The sequence below is a fragment of the Vicugna pacos genome, chromosome 7, assembly GCF_048564905.1.
Source record: "Vicugna pacos chromosome 7, VicPac4, whole genome shotgun sequence".
In the NCBI taxonomy this organism is placed as follows: Eukaryota; Metazoa; Chordata; class Mammalia; order Artiodactyla; family Camelidae; genus Vicugna; species Vicugna pacos.
In genome coordinates this window covers 11,166,319-11,186,085 of record NC_132993.1, presented here as the reverse complement: position 1 = coordinate 11,186,085, position 19,767 = coordinate 11,166,319, and the positions used below count along the sequence as shown (strand labels likewise).

General features: G+C 43.2%; 1 protein-coding gene across 2 annotated transcripts in view; it reads left to right on the top strand.

Annotated features, from left to right (window-relative positions):
- The window catches only part of MGAM (maltase-glucoamylase), a 79,220-nt gene that overhangs the window by 40,886 nt on the left and 18,567 nt on the right, over positions 1 to 19,767 (top strand). For both annotated transcript variants that reach the window (XM_072964312.1, XM_072964313.1), the window contains exons 17-34: positions 1,200 to 1,316; positions 2,092 to 2,246; positions 3,486 to 3,570; positions 4,314 to 4,370; positions 4,902 to 5,026; positions 7,748 to 7,836; positions 8,489 to 8,538; positions 8,969 to 9,139; positions 12,086 to 12,238; positions 12,590 to 12,790; positions 13,831 to 13,985; positions 15,067 to 15,235; positions 15,499 to 15,595; positions 16,445 to 16,557; positions 17,468 to 17,593; positions 18,871 to 18,999; positions 19,258 to 19,368; positions 19,681 to 19,743. In XM_072964312.1, the coding sequence (XP_072820413.1) occupies positions 1,200 to 1,316; positions 2,092 to 2,246; positions 3,486 to 3,570; positions 4,314 to 4,370; positions 4,902 to 5,026; positions 7,748 to 7,836; positions 8,489 to 8,538; positions 8,969 to 9,139; positions 12,086 to 12,238; positions 12,590 to 12,790; positions 13,831 to 13,985; positions 15,067 to 15,235; positions 15,499 to 15,595; positions 16,445 to 16,557; positions 17,468 to 17,593; positions 18,871 to 18,999; positions 19,258 to 19,368; positions 19,681 to 19,743 (2,166 nt within the window). The remainder of the gene's footprint in view (positions 1 to 1,199; positions 1,317 to 2,091; positions 2,247 to 3,485; positions 3,571 to 4,313; positions 4,371 to 4,901; positions 5,027 to 7,747; positions 7,837 to 8,488; positions 8,539 to 8,968; positions 9,140 to 12,085; positions 12,239 to 12,589; positions 12,791 to 13,830; positions 13,986 to 15,066; positions 15,236 to 15,498; positions 15,596 to 16,444; positions 16,558 to 17,467; positions 17,594 to 18,870; positions 19,000 to 19,257; positions 19,369 to 19,680; positions 19,744 to 19,767) is intronic.

The following is a 19,767-nucleotide window of genomic DNA, read 5'->3' as shown; positions in this document are numbered from 1 at the left end:
TCCCCTCTCCAGCCCTCCATGGCCCAGGGATTTAGCGTCTAGAGATAACGTGCTTCGTACACATCAGTCTGGCCCTGATACCGTGACGGTCTTTCCTGTACCGCCTCATGAGGATAGAAAGTACAACCTTGAAGTGGTAACGCTGGAACATTTCCTACTAAAATATAACATGCAGACAGAAAAAGTGCACATATCCTTGAGTATACAGTTGATGAATACTGAGCACGTCTGTGTATCCAGAACCCAGATGAGGAAACATAATGCCAGCGCCATAGGGATGGCTTTGGCATCTTCTAGTTAAGTTCAGTGTGTCTATTTATTGAGCTCCTACTGTGTTTAGGCTGTTGAGCTAGGTATGCATGGTGAGGGTGGAGAGAAACATAAATATAGTAACAGAAACACCTCCTTCCCCCCTCAAAGTTTCTATATGTACATAATTATGGCAAGCTAGGATAAAAGTGCCAGCAGGAACATAGAAAGTAAATGTTTAAAGAGGTCCTGAGTAAGGGACTCAGCAACCCTGACAAGGTTACAGGGAGCGAAGGGAGTCACCGACGGAGCAAGAGTAACTTCATGGAAAAGATGGCACTCGAGTTTAACCTTGAAAGTGGGTGTATTTTATCAGACCGATGGGGGGAGGTCATTTTACAGCAGAAGTAGACCTGAGCAAGACCAGCAAGGGAGAAAATTCGGTGTGTCTGTAAGCATCAGCATGTAGGATTGGAATGAGAAATGATGCTGGGAAGGTGGGTTGGAGCCAGGTTTCGAGGCACTGATAAGGAGGAGCAGCAGAAGACCCTGATTTTTGAGAGATGAGTGACCCAGTCAGATTTAGGCTTTGGAAAATTAATTCTGCGAGTGCCGTGATCAAAATAATAATATCAGCGGTATTTCTAGTTACTATCATCAGACAGCTATTGTGTGTCAGGTGTCTTACTTACATTATCTCATTTCCTGAAACCCCAGGTAGCTAATTAGTGCCCACTTTAACAAAATGAGGAAACTGAGGCACAGAAAGGCATTTACTCGAAGTCACCTGGAAGTGGAGTGGACACAGAGTACAGATCGATTTGCTCATGCATGTTAGCCTTCTCAGGAAGAGCTTAGCGGAGTTCATTGGCAGGTCTCTGGTAGAAAGCAGAGCGGGGCGTGGCGGGGTGATGGGATGAGGCACACACGCTGTCTGCGTGTCCTTCCAGGTGGGTTCTGACATATGTGGCTTTACACTGGATGCTCCTGAAGAGCTCTGCAGAAGGTGGATGCAGCTGGGAGCATTTTATCCGTTTTCCAGGAATCACAATTGCCAAGGCTACAAGGTGAGTCTCCAGGAGATATGATCAAGATAAATTTGGTAAACATTGGGAAGGGATTGGTCTGCATCCTCACCGAGAAATCTGTTGAGCCAGCTTCCTACGCGGTGCTTCACTTGGGCTCATTGGCATCACTGATTGCAATTAACTGGGTCCTGTGATGTCCCATGAAATGTGCACCTCTTGGGGAGTGATGGAAATGTTAGCTGTCTTGATTGTGGCGGTGGCTTCAGAGGTATATGCATCTATCGGAATTCATCAGCTTGTAAGTCTGATATGTATGTAGTTTACTGTGCAGGGATCACACCACAATAAAGGTGTTAGAAAAGATTTAAAATAATTTAAAAAGAAAAGAAAAAAAAAAAAAAGAAAATGCCCTGATGCTGCAGCCTCTGCTATTCCTGTGGCAGTCAAGGACGCGGCGAGCCTGTGAAGGGTGTTTGTTTGTTTGTTTGTTTTATCAAATCTCCATACACTTTACCTACATCGCTCATTTTGTGATAAGAATCGAATGAGGAAATACTTTAAAATTATTTAAATGGCGATCTCCCGAGAGAGAGAAACCCTAGAGGAAATGAAAGAGGCTGAATCTCGAGGGGGAAGAATGGCCACTTGCTTGGCGAAATATCTGCCTTGCCCACCTGTGCTGCGCAGAGGCAGAGTTTGCGACCCGGGGTCCAGGTCTTATGGGAAGGATCCTGGCTGTGGTGAAGGAGATCTGAATTCCCCACATGCTTCTGTTGTTACCAGATCACAGTTACAACCGCTTGTCTCCTCCCAGGCCCAGGACCCTGCCTCCTTTGGAGCTGATTCTCTGCTGCTGAATTCCTCCAGGCACTACCTTACCGTCCGCTACACTCTGCTGCCCTACCTCTACACCCTCTTCTACCAGGCCCACAGCCGGGGGGACACGGTGGCCAGGCCCCTTCTGCACGAGTAAGTTCACCTAACCCAAGGGAATTTTGTTAATGCAACTGGGTACGTTGACTGTATCATCAAACATAAGAGTGAAAATTAAAACAATTCAAACTGTTACTCAGATACATTTTTTTGAATTTGAATACCCAGTTGCTAACTTGTAAGGCTATTGCTGCCTAGTACTGTTTTGGGTGTATTTAAGTGTTACAGCCTGTTCCCTCTTAGGGGAGAGAACTAGACTAGGTCATGGGATCTGGGGTCTTTTCTTTGTTCCACCACCAACTAACTCTGTACCTTACACAGATCATTCAAGTTCTTTCATCCTCAGTTTCTTTGGTCTTAATTTAAAGAATCTGATAGCTTGAACCTGATGGTCTTTTCCGTAATGCACTATATTCAGGCTCTGGGAATAAGCCTGCCATGTACATGCTGATAAGAATATCACAGAGCACTTCCAGAATTCAGAATTTTTACTGTCAGCCAACAAGCATCTCTAATTTGACTCTAAGAAAGAGCACTTAAGAGGCTTCCTGTGTCAAAATCCAGATACAGTTCATTTCCTTAGATCTCTGGCATTTCAGGCCCTCAGGCATATTATTCTATCATATAAAATGATATGTATTCTAATTACTATTACTATTATTTTGGGTAAGTTTTTTCTATCACCTGGAATTCCATATTAAAAAGGTAGATATGCTAAAAGAGAAAAGAGTAAACTTTTAAATTGTCTGCTGTTTTTTTGTTTTTTTTGTGATCGGATCCAGTCTCTTTCTGACAGTCTGCTGAAGTTTTAAAATGTATTGCTAGGGAGGATAGAGCTCAGTGGTAGAGCTCATGCTTAGCATGCGTGAGGTCCTGGGTTCAATCCCCAGTACCTCCTCTAAACATAAATAAATAAACCCAATTACCTCCCTCTCCCCAAAAAAACTAAAAAAAATTTTTTTAATTTAAAATGTATTACTTATTCTGCTTATTTTTTAAAGGGGGATGTGGCAATTGGAATTATAGTCTAAAACATGCCTAGCATAGATGCTGAAATAGGGACTTCTGTCCCAGTTGGGGGAAGAATAGGAGGGCACCTGGGCTGGGGAGCGTGTATCTGCCTGCAGGAGTAGGGAGGTGCGGGGTGAACAGGTATCACAGAATAACTGAGGAGGGGGTCCCCAAGCAGGGAGCCTGCATGTTTTGGACAGGCTGGTGGGAGGGCTGCCAGGAAGCAGTGGTCCAAGTGGCAGCGAACACCTCTCTGGTCTCTAGGTTCTATGCGGACAGCAACACGTGGGACGTGCACCAGCAGTTTCTCTGGGGGCCCGGCCTGCTCATCACTCCAGTTCTCAGTGAGGCGAGTGTCCCATGGAGACACACTGGTGGTCTCAGCTTTTGTCCCTGCTACCCTCCCATTTCTCTCCTTTATATTCCAAACCCATTTCCAACATCTGTGGCTGGGTCAGCCTAGAAGAGATTGTGCTGGGGTTTTGGGAGGTTGGGTGACTGATGGTGACACATTTTTTTTTCTCGAGAGTCTTTTTTTCTTGACCAAGTTTCCAGTCAGTGTAGAAGCATCTGTGGGTGACTCCGGGTTTAAGGATGCTCCTATGTGTTATCAGATTCTCATAGCAGATCGTTACTTACTCCGTGACGCGGAGGCAGGCAGAGCAGTCACCCGGCACTCACCCTGAGCTCAGGCTCATCAGGCTGTGGTTATTGCCTCTGCCGTTTCATCCCAGTGCGATCTGGGGCAAGTCATTGTGCCGGTTCCTCAGCTGTAAGCTGAGGTAATCAGAGTACGTATCGCTGGGGACCGTTGGGAAGATTAAATGAGGTAAACAATACAAAGCTGGAACTCTAACCACATCATGTATTTCATCATCTTTATTATTATTCCTAATGTGGTTCCATCTGGGATCTTTCTTTGAGTCGCCAAATTATTGCCTCTGTTAGAAGAAAATTATCATTTGATAACAGAGAAAAGAAAGACCATTTGTGCACTTGCAGTATGTGGTTAAGAAGTTCCCTAGGAAGTGCTAGGAAATCTATTTTCCCCCTTCAGAGGCTGGCTCGTGAAGAACAATGTTTTCATTTCAGGGTGCAGAGAAAGTGACGGCGTATGTGCCTGACGCCGTCTGGTATGACTACGAGACTGTAAGTAGCTTTGACTTTTCTTAAACTCTTCCAGCTGCATAGACAAGACACCTCCCTGTAGAGAGAAACATCTCTCCGTGCACTGAGGAGTGTTTCTGTAATGTCATAGCCGAGTCTTTAAAACGAGCTTAAGTCACTTGACACGAGTCATGAAGAAATCTGAAAAAAGATACTTTCATATATTTTATTCATTAATAAGACAAAGACTGAAGTAGAGTGTCTCATGGGCAAATATTGGGACTGATGGACAGTTTGAGCTTGGACATGAGTCAAATGACTTGTTTAGACCTATCCATTCATATAATGTACGTCAGCTAGCCTCAGCATGATGTCACTGCCCCCCCGCAAACTCCCAACTGATCATAAAACTTATTATTCTTAAATTTTTTTCCTTTCCTTGTTTGATTGCCTGACTAGACAGGCATTCAGCCAGGGTGGGAAAAGGAGAGCTGTAGTTGGCTCAGCAGGTGGGTAAGAGGTGGAGGTGCTGTGGTGTCATGCCAGCGTGTTTGATTTGTCTGCATGCATCAGGGGGGCCGCGTGAGATGGAGGAAGCAGAGAGTGGAGATGGAACTTCCTGGAGACAAAATCGGGCTTCACCTTCGAGGCGGCTACATCTTCCCCACACAACAGCCGGCCACAACCACGGAGGCCAGGTACAGCATGGCTGGGAGTTTCCTTTACGGAGGAGGCTGACACACCTGGTCGTTTCTGCTCCCATCTGTTGTCCTTGTAGGAACTGCTGAAGCATTACATGGCATGTGGGGAGGAAGGGTACCGGGGTGTGTATGTGGCCATTGAACTCTCTCTCTCCTGGATTTCCCTAGGCCTCTTGTGGGGAAGCCGTGATTTGGAGCTCCATCCAAATGGATTCTGAAAGACCTTAATCTTTGTCCTTCCTTAAACCCCTTGACTTTCTCCTCAAAACATACTGAGTGCCAGGGTGGTGAACCTTCCCGGTTTTCCCAGGACCACTTCAGTTTTAGCTCTGAAAGTCTCATGTCTTGGGAAACCTCGATTCCAGGCAAATGGGGTCTGTTGCTCACCCCGCCTGTCTTGATCAGACCTTCGGTCCACCATGCTGCGCTCTTGACTCCTCGTTCCCATTTCACTGTCCACTCCCCCGTAACCTCCATTTCCCCTTCCTTTCTTCCCACTAAGCCCTTTTTCTCTTGTGATGCAGAATGGGACTCAAAAATGCCCTCTTATGCACTTCAGATCTCCTTCATGTCACTGACCTCTCCTTTAAGATTTTTTGATTCTCATAGGCTCCGTCTGCACTAAAGAGGCACCCATTCCTATCTGTCTCTAAACGTCTTTGCTTATTTGCTTTTAAGAGGGAGTTTTGAGGAGGTTAGAAATCTGTCTTTTCTTTTTGAACCCCCCTTGCTACCTTAATTTTTCGAATCTAGGCTTTTATGATACTGATGGAAAATGCTTATACAGCCAACACCAGCTGGTTTCTTTTTCTCCCACTGTTCAGCTTCATGCTGTTCTGCATATGGGTACGAAAATTATCTTTCCAAAATGAAGATCTCAACCCGCTGCTTGCCAGGTTGAAGTCCAAACTCTGCCATTAGTTCAAGGCCAATCACAGTCTGGTTTCAAGTTAACACCTGTGTCTCCAGACACACCTTAATACACACCTATAGACCAGTGATGCCGAAAATCGTGCTCTTCTCCAAGCATTGTTGTCTGTCTCACTGCAGCTGGGCTTCGGCGCTTGTCCCCCTTCACAGCGCTCTTTGCCTGACACAGTCTTCTTGAGCTTCCAAGTTAAACTCAGATTTCATCCGCCAGATGAGATCTTCCCCAACGACTCCAGCAGAGGGAGTGCTGCTACTTCCAACTTTCTGCTCATTTTTTTTTATCCTTTTTTGCTATTTAGCTGATTTTTTTCTTTCCTCCTTAATATCGTTAAGTAGTTCAATCAGAGTTATTTTATAGTTTGTGTCTGAAAATTCCGTGATCTAAAATCCTCAGAAGGATCTAAATCTGTTGTCAGTTGTCTTTGCCAACTGTCTTTCATGTTGGCTTGGTACCTTGTGTGTTTAGTCATTTCTTTTTTTCTTTTTCAAAAGTGATCTTGAGGATCCCAGGATGGCCCTCGTTCTTGCAAAGAGGCTTAGCCTTCTCTTTGGCTGCAAGCCAGGACTGCTGTCAACTTGGGGGTCACGTTAGCACCCTTCAACAATCATGTGTTTAATTTATCTGGGCCCAAGGAGTGTTTTAGTGGGTGAGTCGTTCAACGTATGTAGTGTCCTCCATCATAGCTAGGCCTCCACGCTGCAGGGTGTTTTACTGTGGACTCCTAAAAGTATTTCAATTTTGTGCCACTCTTTACTCTTTCCGTTTTGACTATTTGGTGAATGTGTTCAATCTTTCTTATAATATTTAAGGTCATCAGTGGAGTTGCAGTGTACTTGTTTTTGTATCTCTTAGACCTCCTAGTGATGAGAGCTACTCGGTACATGCCTGTTAAATGAAAGCAGGTGATTTTGTTGATAAGGGAACCTGGCTTGCATAGATAGGGCAGGGTGGAAGGCTGACCTGTGACAGAGTCCTATGGGATGCACGAGGTCAGGGGTGGACACAACAGGAGCAGGAGGTCGTGTCGAGGAGTGGTGAAATCAGGAGAGATTCCACTTGAAGTCCCTCTTCCTTTCTCTACATCCACCTATTTCAGCATCTTTTGAGTAGTGTTCGTATTTCATAGTCTATAAAGCAGATAATTAGAATGTTAAATTTTTCTTTTGAAATTAACTAATAATAAATAGTCAAAGTCAGAAAATTGCCATTATATATTTCTGTATCCTACAGAGTACATTATATATGTATATATGGAAATATATGTGTGTATGTATATATGTGTATACATGTGTGTCTATATATATATATATATAAAATGCGATGGACTGAATTGTATCTTATTGCTTTCTCAGTCAACCTGGTTCTTAGGCAGGGAAAAAAATATATCCCCCTGACTGTAGTTAATGCTTCCCCTGCACGTATCATCTCTAAATGATTAGACTGAGCCAGTTACAATCCAGGGTTTCTTCTTCTAATAGCCTGTATTCAAAATAATAGTTGCATCAGCAGCTTTGATTGTAGCAATTGCAGTGATTCTGGTGCTTAAATTCTTGCCTCCTACATAGATGTTTATGGCTGACGTTTGGTTACTTCTGTCTCCTGTGACATTACTAATTCTAGAAAATGATGCCCGTGTTGATTTTGCCTTTGTGCCCAAAGAAAGCAGAGCCATCTGCTACTGGTAACCTTTCCCATGTGAAATCTGGTTAGAATCTTTCACAGCTCATTTAGCAAAATTCTTTTGAGTCCCAAGTCTTCGCCTCTTACATAAATCTTATTTCCCACAGTCGAAGGAACCCTCTTGGTCTCATCATTGCCCTAGATGAGAACAAAGAAGCAAAAGGCGAACTTTTCTGGGATGATGGGGAAACGAAAGGTGAGCACTGTTATGACAATGTCACTGTTTCCCAAACCCGCGTCTTTGGTTACTCTTGCTGGTCATGCAGCTGTGCAGGAAGTCTCACCAGGCACCGGAGCATTAATCACTCGAGAGAAGAACTTTGGTCTTGGTTGTGCTGTTCGAGAGTAGTGGTAGATGGACCACAGGTAGAAGGAAAACACATCTCTACCTCTTGGAATTCTCCCACTGGCCAGCTCTATGTGTGGGCTCTCATTTGATTGTCAACAGGCACCTGTAAGAGATGTTTTCAAGATTGTTTCTGCCATTGAATGCACATGCCTCCCCTCCAAATACTTACGAACAAAATGAATGATATATAAAACATACCCATGCCAGTGGGGCAGTGAGAACCCGCTTTTCAAGTAGGCCTGTACCTAGCCATGCTTCTTAGCACATTTTTTTTTTTCTGTCTCCAATATACTAACAGCTCTTGTGGCTCAAGCTTAGGAAACAGATTCACTTGAGGACTGTGCCTTGGAAGCACTTGGAAGGGAACTTTTCAAGGTTAAGGCCAGAAGGAAAAGGGAAAACAGTGGCTTGGTCTTGTCATTGTCAACATGTAGTCTCAAGCAGCACCAGGAGGAAAGCCATCCTGCTGGAGTCTGACCTGTTTGTCTCTCGCTTTCAGATACTGTGGCCAATAAGGCTTATCTCTTATGTGAGTTTTCCGTCACCCAAGTGAGTAGTATATTTTTGTGCATCTTAAGTATGGGCTTTTGTATGACCATCAGTTCTTCGTGTTTGTGTCTGTGTAATTATATTTGTAGCTTCATTTATGACAACAGGCTGACACATTTCAGTTTATGACTTTAATGCCCAATAATTGAATCATCCATGTTGGTAAAAAGTGGCAATGATATGGATAAATCAAAGCAGCCTGTCTTTTTAAATGAAGTTTTAAAAAATGTTCTCTGTGTGTATGTGTTTCTGTCTCTCTCCTTCCACACCCCTCAGGGGAAAAATAAGTTTGTACTTCTTGAGCACGCATTAGCAGAGACAGCCGAGAGGCATTCAGAGCAGTTCTGGGTGTCTGGTCTCTGATGGGATGTTTGAGTGACCTGAGAATCTGTGTATTCTACGCCAACCTTTGTGCTTCGTTGTTTTGCAGAACCGCTTGGATGTGAAGATTTTGCAGTCAACCTACACAGACCCCAATAATTTAGTATTTAAAGAGATTAAAATCCTTGGGACCCAGGAACCTACCAACATTACAGTGAAACACAATGGTGTCCATCCAAGTCAAGTTTCTCCTAATGTCACTTACGATTCTGACCTACAGGTAAAACTCCATTTTGGAAATAGTTTATCAAGAATTCTTTATAGCTTAAGGTGGTCCTTCTTGCCAAGGTTGCATGGGTTTCTGAAGGACCAGAGTACACTCTGAAGACTGGAGTGGGGAAATCGGAGAGTTAGGGCAGAAAAAAAATGAGGAGTGGGTCAGAGCTAGAAAAAATAAGTGAGCTGCTGAGAGACCAGGATGAAGTAAAATGGACTTTTTATCTTTATTCCCTTATCTGCTCCTCAGTCTGCTGTCCCCTCTGACCAGGACAGAAGAGGAGAGAAGTCCGAATTAGAGGAAAACTGGGTCTGAGAGCTGCTGACTGATGCTAGAAAGGTTGAGGTGGGAGGTGGGACTCCCATTAGTTAGAATTTTGAGACACCCTTTTTTTTAAAACTGTATTGAGCTGTACAGATTCTCACTCCAACACATACATTTTTAGGAAGTATTTTAAGTCAAAGAACTTGGTAAGCTTAGCTAGTGGCTACTTACTTGGTTCAATGATAATGATAAAATGATTTTTCATCACTTTGAATGAAACCTGATGTTCCTGATCAGATTGTAATCAGTTCCTCTGAAATTTCAGCGTCAGGCGGAATCCTTTCTCCAAACACTCCTTCTTACACAGACGCTGAATGATCTGGGTTTGGAAGCTGCTGGGTAGCATGGTTGGTGAGGGACCTTCCATATTTGGAGAAAATAAGTAAATTTAGTCTTCTACTATAGTGATAAATCGGTGGCATTTGACATTTTGTCCTGACAACATACACTGATGATGCGTACATTACAAAGTGAGAAATAAAGTATTATATAGCTGGTTATGTGCACAGCAAAGTGTGAGCTAGGATTCATATAAAAAATAAACTAACTAAATGTTTGATAAGTAAATTAATTAATATACGATCAAAGGAACTCCTTTATTGTTTGAATTTAGGTGATGGGAAAACAGTTTATATACATGAAACTACTGGGAAGGGGGTAGGCAACCCAGCCTTACAAATAGGAAATGTTAATTCATATTCTGTCCAGTTTAATGTTGACAAGCTTAATGGAGTAGTTGAGTGAAGCCTTGGGAGACATCAGGGCATTGGACCTTGAAAGATGGTGCATCTGGTAGAGATTTGTTCAGTTGCAAGTGACAGGAAACTCAGCAGAATGGTGGTTTCAACAAATTGTGGGTTTTTTCCTTATGCAATAGGAGGTTAGGAAGTGGTCAGTTGCTGGCGTTGCTTCAGTGACTCAAGATTATCAGGGCTGAGGTCTTTTCTTCTCTTGTGATTGGAAGTGGTGGCTTAATCCTCATCGCTATGGCTTTGTTAGAAAAAGAGTAAAAATAAAAAAAGAAGAAGCTGGAAGAAAAAGGGGAAGGGGAAGGGAGGGGCAGGCCCTTAAATCAAGAAAGAAACACTTGGTGTGACTGAGACATTGTGCTGTGCCACCAGAAATTGGCACAACATTGTAAACTGACTATACTTCAATTAAAAAAAAAAAAAGAACGAAACACGAAACACTTGGCTGGCAACTCCCAGCAGACTTACTTACCTGTTAGTGGCCACAGCTGTGTTACATGGATTAAAAATAGTTCTTAATTGGGAACTTAAGTGTTTTAAACTGAAATAGTGAGTAAGAAGGGAATTTTATATGGGCAGGCAGCTAGCAGTCTAGTCCAAAAATGGGCACCATTTTCCTAGAAAGGGCATTTCCTAGAGAAAGCACTCAAGGTTGAGGTGTCAGAAAAAGTCAGTCTCAGTTCTGAGAACAGCCTTGTCAGTCTGTATTGTGTAACTAGAACAGGGAGGATCCACTTTTGGAAGGAGACGAGTTTGGACAGATTAACTGTGTTCAGATTTTGGAGGGTCTTAGGTACCAGAATAAGAAGGATCTGATTTAATTCTCAAAGGGTCTCATACTGATCCTTGAATCAACATATGCCATTGTAAGAAAATTGTTCTGAGGTGGGGTTTGTAGTCCTGAGAAGTATAAGATGACGTAGACTGAGGAGATACTGGAAGAAGGGTGAGCATCCTTAGAATGAGATTTTATAATTCTAGACAAATGAGAACGTTCTCTATGGAAATTACTAATTAAAGAAGAGGTGAACACAGAAAAATATGAAGTATTTGTTGGGTTTTAAATTTTTTATTTATTTTTATTGAAGTACAGTCAGTTTACAATGTGTCAATTTCTGGTGTACACCACATTGCTTCAGTCATACATGAATACATATATATATTCATTTTCATATTCTGAAATATTTGAATTAGTGAATGGGACTCAGAAAGTTTCAAGTTTTGAGACTTTGGGTTTAAAGAAATGAAGAGGCTGGGACATTAGAAATGGAAGGAAATGGAATGAACTTGCCAGCTGACCGGTTTTGCAGTTGATGAAACTGAAACCCAAGGAATTGAAATAATTTGTCTGAGTTTCCACAGTGGAATGGCAGTGAGAACCCCGGCCCCATGATTCTCATTTCTGTGTTCTTGCCCCCAGTCCAGACAGTGGGGGAACACTGGTTTCGGGGATCGGGGGCAAGAAGACGATCTCAGTTTGGGATGAGACCATGTGCTTGTGTGTGCTGTGCTGTATGGGGAGTGCACAGGTGAGCCTTCCTGACAAAATAAGGAGGAGGAAATGAAGTTAGGGGAGAAAAGAAAGAAAAAGGAAAGCTAGGGAAGGAAAAGAAATCACCTTTTGTGATTACCAAAGGTTTTGCTTGACTTGATTCTTTTCAAAATGTTATGTACAAGGTAGAATGATGACATTTGCCCTATGGTCACTGATTGGATCCTGCCCGCTGTCTCTCTTCATGTGAACTCCAGTGCTGTGGGACTCGGATTGTTGAGCGTCTGGTCTGATTTCTATTTTCTTTCCTAAAAGAAGTTTCAGATCTTGCAAGGCCTTTGTTCCAAGGATAAATTTTCCTGCTAAGCTGCCTCATTCTTCCAGGTGGCCCTCATCACAGGAATCAACCTTGTCCTGGGAGAAGCATACACGGTGGAGTGGGATGTGAAGATAAGGGATGCAGAAAAAATAGACTGTTATCCTGATGAGAATGGTGCTTCTGCGGAAAACTGTGCTGCCCGTGGCTGTGTCTGGGAGGTAACCATGCTGACAGTGTTAATGTACAGTAAAACCCTCTACACTTAATCTACAATTTCCCGAGCATAGCATCAGTACCTGTATCACTGCTTAAAATACACAGAAAGAAAGGACTTCCAAAGCAGCCTGAGTTTTTATCTGGATGTGAAGAATAGGTAGGGACAGGAGTGGGATTTTGTTTTAAACAAGTATTTTGCATGGAGACCAGAAATTTAAACTTATGTCCCTGCCAAAGACTGTGTAAGAAAGTGAGTGATTTTATCTTCATCTCCCTGCAAAGTGCCTTTCCTAGCCCCTTTGTATTTGATAATTCTAGGACCCATTCTGAGCTGGATTTGTTTTACTTTTCAGGAATCCAGTTCTCCTGGAGTCCCTTTTTGCTATTTCATCAATGATCTGTACTCTGTTGGTGATATTAAGTATGACTCCCATGGGGCCACAGCTGTCATCTCCTTGAAGTCTTCCCCTTATGCCTACACTTTGCCCTCGACACCTGTGAGCTCCCTCCGTCTGGATGTGACCTACCATAAGGATAACATGCTGCAGTTTAAGGTACGTGTTTACAGTATTTGTACTAAGTACTGACTCAGCTCTTCTCAGTTCTGTTACTTTTTGCTAGTCTGGGTTACAGAACCCCAAATTAAGTATGCTCTTCTGGGTGAACCATGCTGCAATACACTAGGTCATTATCCTCAGAGTAATCGGAAACCACTGATGGGACAGTGAGAGCCGTTCTGAATCACCTAATGAGTTTGAAATAAATGAACTTGCCCAAGTTTCCAGCTTTAACTCTTTCCTCCTCACCTCCTGATTATACAGTAGCTCTCTCCAGAATATTGGCCTCTTTTAGTTCTCTATGCCTTTGCATTTATATCTCTGCCAGAAATGACTTGGTTTTCTCTCTGTGCTTGTTTAATGGCTGCAAAGCTTCAAGACTCATCCTTTTCCCCCATGAAAGCATCTCAGTCTTCCAGAAACATTGTTAGGCACTTCCTTCCCTGTATCTCACAACCCTTCTCTGTAGCCCTGCACTAGTACAGTTCACCCGGTGCTGTGGGCACCTCTCTTCGCCTCCCATTAATTTGTGACTTTCTTAAAGGCAATGCTGTGTCTCAGTTTAGTAATCCTAGTGTCTAGTACAGTATCAGACAAGAAGATAGTAGGCACTCAGTGAATCAGTTCAGACCCCTGTTTTTAGCATGAACATCTATGATTATTTTAATCAAATAGAGTTCATGATTTTGGGGGGCATTGTTTTTCAACTCAGAAAAGCTTTCAGGTATTCACATGCAGTCATCCACCTGCATACAAAGTAATAAAGAATATAGTCATAACTTCTAGTCTGATTTTCCAAGGTAGAAATAATATCAATGGAATGTGTTACTATAATAGAGGCTTATAAATGAGAGATGACAGACTTAGATCAAAATGATAAATTTGATGTTAATCTTTGATTTGTTACTTAAATTCCCAGGATCGTGAGCTTAAAGAAGACAAAGAAATACAGCATTCAGACCCTTTTGTCAAAGAGTCTAAGGGTATAGGTTTCAAGAGTACTCAACTTGCCTGAAATCTGTTTCCTCTGGCCCTAGATTTATGATCCCGACAACAACCGGTATGAAGTCCCAATCCCTCTCAACATCCCCGAGGTTCCATCCAGCACCCCTGAGAGTCGACTCTATGAGGTCCTCATTAAGAAGAACCCATTTGGGATTGAAGTTCGTCGGAAGAGTACGGGCACTGTAATGTAAATGGCTCCTGGTCTGCTTTGGAATTGATGATTACCTGTATGTTCATTGCCAGATCTATTGTCCTTGGAGGCAGTCCTGCTCAAAGCAACACACTGTCCCCTTCTGGTTTCACGAATAAGTTATTTCCTTCAGATCTGTTTTTAGGAGAAACCTTTAGTGCCCTGGGAGTAATTACTGAAGCAGCTGCAGGTACCTAGGGATTCATTCAACAAATGTTTACAGGATGCCTTCTCTATATCAGTTGGTTATAGAAGATAAGATCTCTCTTCATGATAAAAAAATAATAAGTAAATAACAAAAATAATTTAAGTGAAAATATGAGGTGGTTTAGATAGTGCCAACTGCTATGTAGGAAAATGAACAAGGAAATTGAGAATCAAGGGGAATCTGTGGTCAGAGTAAGTCTCTCCAAGGAGGTGACATTTGAACGAGGAGCAAGAGCCACTCATGTGGAGATCTGGGGGAAGAGGAAGAACACTTTAGACAGATTGAGTAGTCAGTGCACAGGCCAGGAGACAGCCACAAGCTTGCCATACTAAGGAGAAGAAAGTCCTGTGTGGTTGGAGCAGTGTCACAAGTAAGGCTGTGAGTGGTGGGAGGTGAGACTGGGGTTTAGGTGGCTTCAGATCAGGAGTGGCTTTGAAGACTTCATCAAATGTTTTGATGAGGAATCACTGAAGAATTGTTAACAAGGGTGTGGCATGATGTGAGATGCTTCAAAAATATATCACTCTGGATGGTTTGTAAAAAATGGATCCCTGTGGGGACAAGAGTGGGAACTAGGGCTGTGTGAGGTGGTGGGGACCGAGATGGTGACAGTGACTGGGTCTGGCATTCTGGAGGGACACCCGAAAGGAGGCAGTGATAGAGGAAAGCAGAAGAGGGAAGCTGGCTCCTGGGCTTTTAGCCAGGACGTCGATGATTATTTAGCTTGTATAGACTTGGTATTTTGTTTGGGAGGTTCCCAGGGTTCTGGGTCAGGGAAGAAAGCAAGAGTTCAATCTTGCTGAGAAGTCAGCTGTTTGAAGCCATGAGAACAGCCCATTTCTTCTGCCAACTCGCCCTTTTGTGTTGCAGCTGGGACTCTCAGCTCCTTGGCTTCACCTTCAACGACATGTTCATCCGCATCTCCACGCGCCTCCCCTCCCAATACCTCTATGGCTTTGGGGAAACCGAGCACACGGCCTTTCGAAGAGACTTAAACTGGAACACGTGGGGCATGTTTTCCAGAGACCAGCCCCCGGGGGTAAGGGCAGAGCCTTTGGGAACGTGTGCCTGTGTCTCTGTCGGCCCACACGGTGGACACGTCATGCGTCATCCTTCCAGACTCAACTTGGATGGTTCCATTCTGCTTTTAGACAAATGGGCCAATTCTCAGGCTTCTTTGTTTTTCGTGTGTTTAATTTATTTCATGGAGAAGACTAGACATACCATTTCAATCAATTTTTGTTGAGTTTCTTTCTCAGCCACAGTATCTTTAAACCTCTCCTCTCCCTGTGACTCTCCCAGTACAAGAAGAATTCCTATGGTGTCCACCCCTACTACATGGCACTGGAGGAGGACGGCAGTGCCCATGGAGTGCTCCTGCTAAACAGCAATGCCATGGGTGAGATGATGGCAGCCTAGCCCCTTATTTTGGTGAATCAGTCATTATGGAGGAACTTTAGAATGTGTTTGGCCAAGTTGCCCCCAAAGACAAAATTATTATCTTGTGGACAGTGTTTTGTTTTGCTTTTTTCCCTTTGTTTTGTTTAGACTTTCTATTTATTTCAGTCCAGTAACATGTAGTAGCAAGGATTAACTCAACTTTTATTTGGCAAAAACCATGTAGAAGGGATAACAAAACCAAGTATCCGGAGGTCAGCCAGTAGGAGCCATTCATATGACTTGAATTAGTGATGAAGTGATGAATCAGAGCACTCACTCTGAGGGTACAAGGGTGTGAAGAAAATTGGTGTGGTGTATTGGAAAGGAGGTGGAACATCAGGAGGTGGAGTTAAAAAGCATGCATGTAAAAACTGGTGAAATCTGAATAAGGCCTATACCTGAGTCAATAGTATTAAATCAGTGTCAGTTTCCTGGTTTTGACGACATACAATGTAAGATATTATCACTAGGGGAAGGTGGGTGAAGTGTGCAAGACAACTCTCAGGACTATATTGCAACTTCTTGTAAGTCTTAAACTATTCTAAAATAAAATTGCTATTAATTTGAAAGAGCAGAATGGCAAAACATATAATAAGATATTAAGCACACCAAAGGGAAAAAAAATCCAGGCATGGGACCCTGCAGACTTTCACTCACCTTTTAAAATTCTGTGTAGCTATAGTACAAAACACCTTCCCTCAATACTCTACAGTAAGGAGGCAAAGGAAGAGGGAGAATGTGTGGATTTCAGGGGGTGATTTCTCACTTGGAGGTTTCCAGATTTACTGGCATTTTCCTCCATTTCCAGATGTGACATTCCAGCCCTTGCCTGCTTTGACGTACCGTACCACAGGAGGAGTTCTGGACTTCTATGTGGTGTTGGGGCCAACTCCAGAGCTTGTCACCCAGCAGTACACTGAGGTAGGAGAGAATTTAATTGGTTAGCCAGTATTTATACAGCACTTTCTGTAGTTCTTAGATGGTAACTAGAATTGTTGGTCTTTCTGGAAGACGAGTAGGTTATAGAATAAGGAACAATAAATACATCCCAGTAACCATTAAATTTGTAGCCTGTCAAAGCATTGTAGAGTAGAAGTAGCCATGGTGCCACTGGTGATAGTTGCCAGTGGCAATAGTAGTAATGGTAGTGGTAGTGATGGTGGTGGTGGTGGTGGTGGTGGTGATGATGGTGGTGATGATTGTGGTGGTGATGGTGGTGGTGGTGATGGTGGTGGTGATGATTGTGGTGGTGGCGGTGATAATGATGGTAGTGGTGGTGGTGGTGGTGGTGGTAATTGTGGTCCTAGTGGCCATGACAGTTGTTTTGTCAGCAGCAACAAACACTGATATAAAACTTAGTATGTGTCACTGATCTATTACTTCCTGCATGTCAGAGTACTTTATACTCATTCAGTCTTCACAAAAATACTGAAATGAATACATTATTATTTTCAATTTACAAGCGAAGAGCAGATGTACAAGAGGTTATTTCACTTTTGCCTAAAGTCACATAGTCAGCAGAGATTGGAGCCTATAAGGTAGCCCAGGTATTTTGCGTCTGGATTCTGTGTTCTTAACCAGTAAGCTGGACTACCACTGGAAATCAGAGTAAAAAAATCAGATTTTTAAAAACTCCCAGGGAGAGTGATTAAGTCTAGCAGGAAGCTTTATCCAAGTTATCCCAGTGGCTCTGCATCCTCTTAGTTTCTGTCTGGATTTGAATTTGGTGATTATCTAACTGGGGACACTGGAAATACAGTCTTATCACTTCGTGTACGACTTCAATCCAGATTCTCCTTTTTAAGAATTAAATTCTCTGTTTATTTTCTAGTTGATTGGTCGGCCAGTGATGGTTCCTTACTGGTCCTTGGGGTTTCAACTGTGTCGCTATGGATACCAGAACGACTCTGAGATTGCCAGCTTGTATGATGACATGGTGGCTGCCCAGATCCCCTATGTATGTTGTCAGTCTGGGGGGTACTTGGCCTCAGAGCCAAACCTTGTTGTCTCTATATCTGGATTAGTTTGTCTGATTTTTATTGGGTTTTATAAAATTATGAAGTATTTTCTCATGCAATAGCACACTCAGCCTCACTCCTATGCAGCAATATAAGGCGAGGTGGGGAGGTCATTGTCCCTAACTTGAAGAGTCACAGTGATTTGCCAAAGGAGGTGGAGGAGGACATGAGGCCAGCTCCAAGTCTCTTTCTGCAAGATCATACTTCCGTTTCTTTCACGTGACTTCACAGCATACAGTCGAAACATCTTTGGTACCATAAGAATAAAAGGTTGCCCCAACAGTAGTTTTGCATAATTAAAAGAATTTGACCCCAATTCAGGCAGACCAGAATGTGTGTAGATATAAACTCAGTTCCAGCACTTTGCCAGTGCTGCAGCCCAGTGTTCCCAAAGCTTTGAGCTAATTCCTGGCTGAATGCAGGGACCAGGGACTGGTTTCCAGAGGAAATACATATGGAAACGAACTCTGCCTTCACTTGGAGACAAGTCCACTAATCAGATCATGGGGCCCATGAACCACTTACATATTTAATCTTCTACTTTTTTTCCGTTGTTTACAATTGTTCCTATTACTGGAAAGTGTAGTGTGCAATATTTTATTCTTAATAAGAAAGCTATGGGGAGGGTGCGGCTCAGTGGTAGAGTATGTGTTTAGCATGCACCAGGTCCTGGGTTCAGTCCCAGTACCTCCATTAATAAATAAATAAGCAAGCCTAATTATCTCCCCTCCCCCCTAAAAAATTAAAAAAAAAATAGGAAAGCTGTGTCTGATAACCCCCAGGATTAGTGATTGCAAAGCAACTATAGGTATTTTTGTTTGTTTTGTTTTTAGCAGATTTACTGTCCATGTTGCACTGGTACCAGTTAGTTTCCATTATGTTATTTTCTCTGAACAAGAACCACTGATAGCAGGGGCACCCACAGTCACTCCATATACTGGCCTTTTACAAAGCACTTTCTCATCTGCTGTTTTCGTTTATCTCCACAGCCCTGCTAGCTAGGCATTAGCATCCTGTTTTTTGCTAGTATAGTTTTTTCCCTGTTTTATGACTGGAAATGAGAAAATTAGGTGAATTTTTCAGAACCTAGTACCTAACGAACAAGAGAGGTGGGATTTGAAAGAATCACAAAGATGCCTGAAATTCACCATTCGTCAGTGGTGCATTGTCCCATCTGGAACCTGGACTTTTGCAAGTGTCCTTTGTCCTCCTCCAGGATGTGCAGTACGCCGACATCGACTACATGGAGCGGCAGCTGGACTTCACCCTTGGCCCCGAATTTGCTGGGCTCCCAGCTCTGATTACACGCATCCAGGCTGATGGGATGCGGGTCATCCTTATCCTGGTCAGTCCCCACGAGAGCGGGTGCAGTCTGTTGGGGAGAGAGAGTGGGCTTTGGTGGAGAAAGCTTTATGCTGTGTTTCCTTCCCTGCTCTGAGTGGAGAAATTGAGGTTCAATAAGGAAAGTGCATCTCCCCAGATTCACAGAAGCCCTACAGCTCAGGTGGAAGCCAATGCCTTCCCTTCTGAGGAATTCTCCTTTCTCCTGTCCTCGTCATTCTCTGGCCTCGGTTTTCTCTCCTGACCTATGCTTGGATTTCAGGACCCAGCCATCTCTGGCAACGAAACAAAGCCCTATCCTGCCTTCACACGGGGTGTGGAGGACGATGTCTTCATCAAAGACCCAAGCGATGGAAGCATTGTCTGGGGAAAGGTACGCTCTGAGTGTGACCCCCTAGTCCCCAGCCCGGGGGTGGTAACTGTCAGTGTGTTTCTACGTGTTTTTTTGCCTTTTCTATTTGGACTCCGAGGTCAGAAGTTCTCATTTTCTCAATCAGTATTTGTCAACACTGTTAAGGAGTTTTTAAAGAATGTGTGTTGCCTTGTGGGATCCACTTTTCTCTACGTTGATCCTACAAGAAAATCAAAGTATTATTACCTCTGGGACATGGTTTATAGCTTCTTAGAAAATGCTATATAAGAAAAATTATCTAGTGCGTTGCTTTGAACATTTTTCTCTTCACAGGTCTGGCCTGATTTTCCTGATGTTGTTGTAAACTCGTCTCTAGACTGGGACACTCAGCTGGAGGTAAAGGGCCCTTTGTGGATGTTG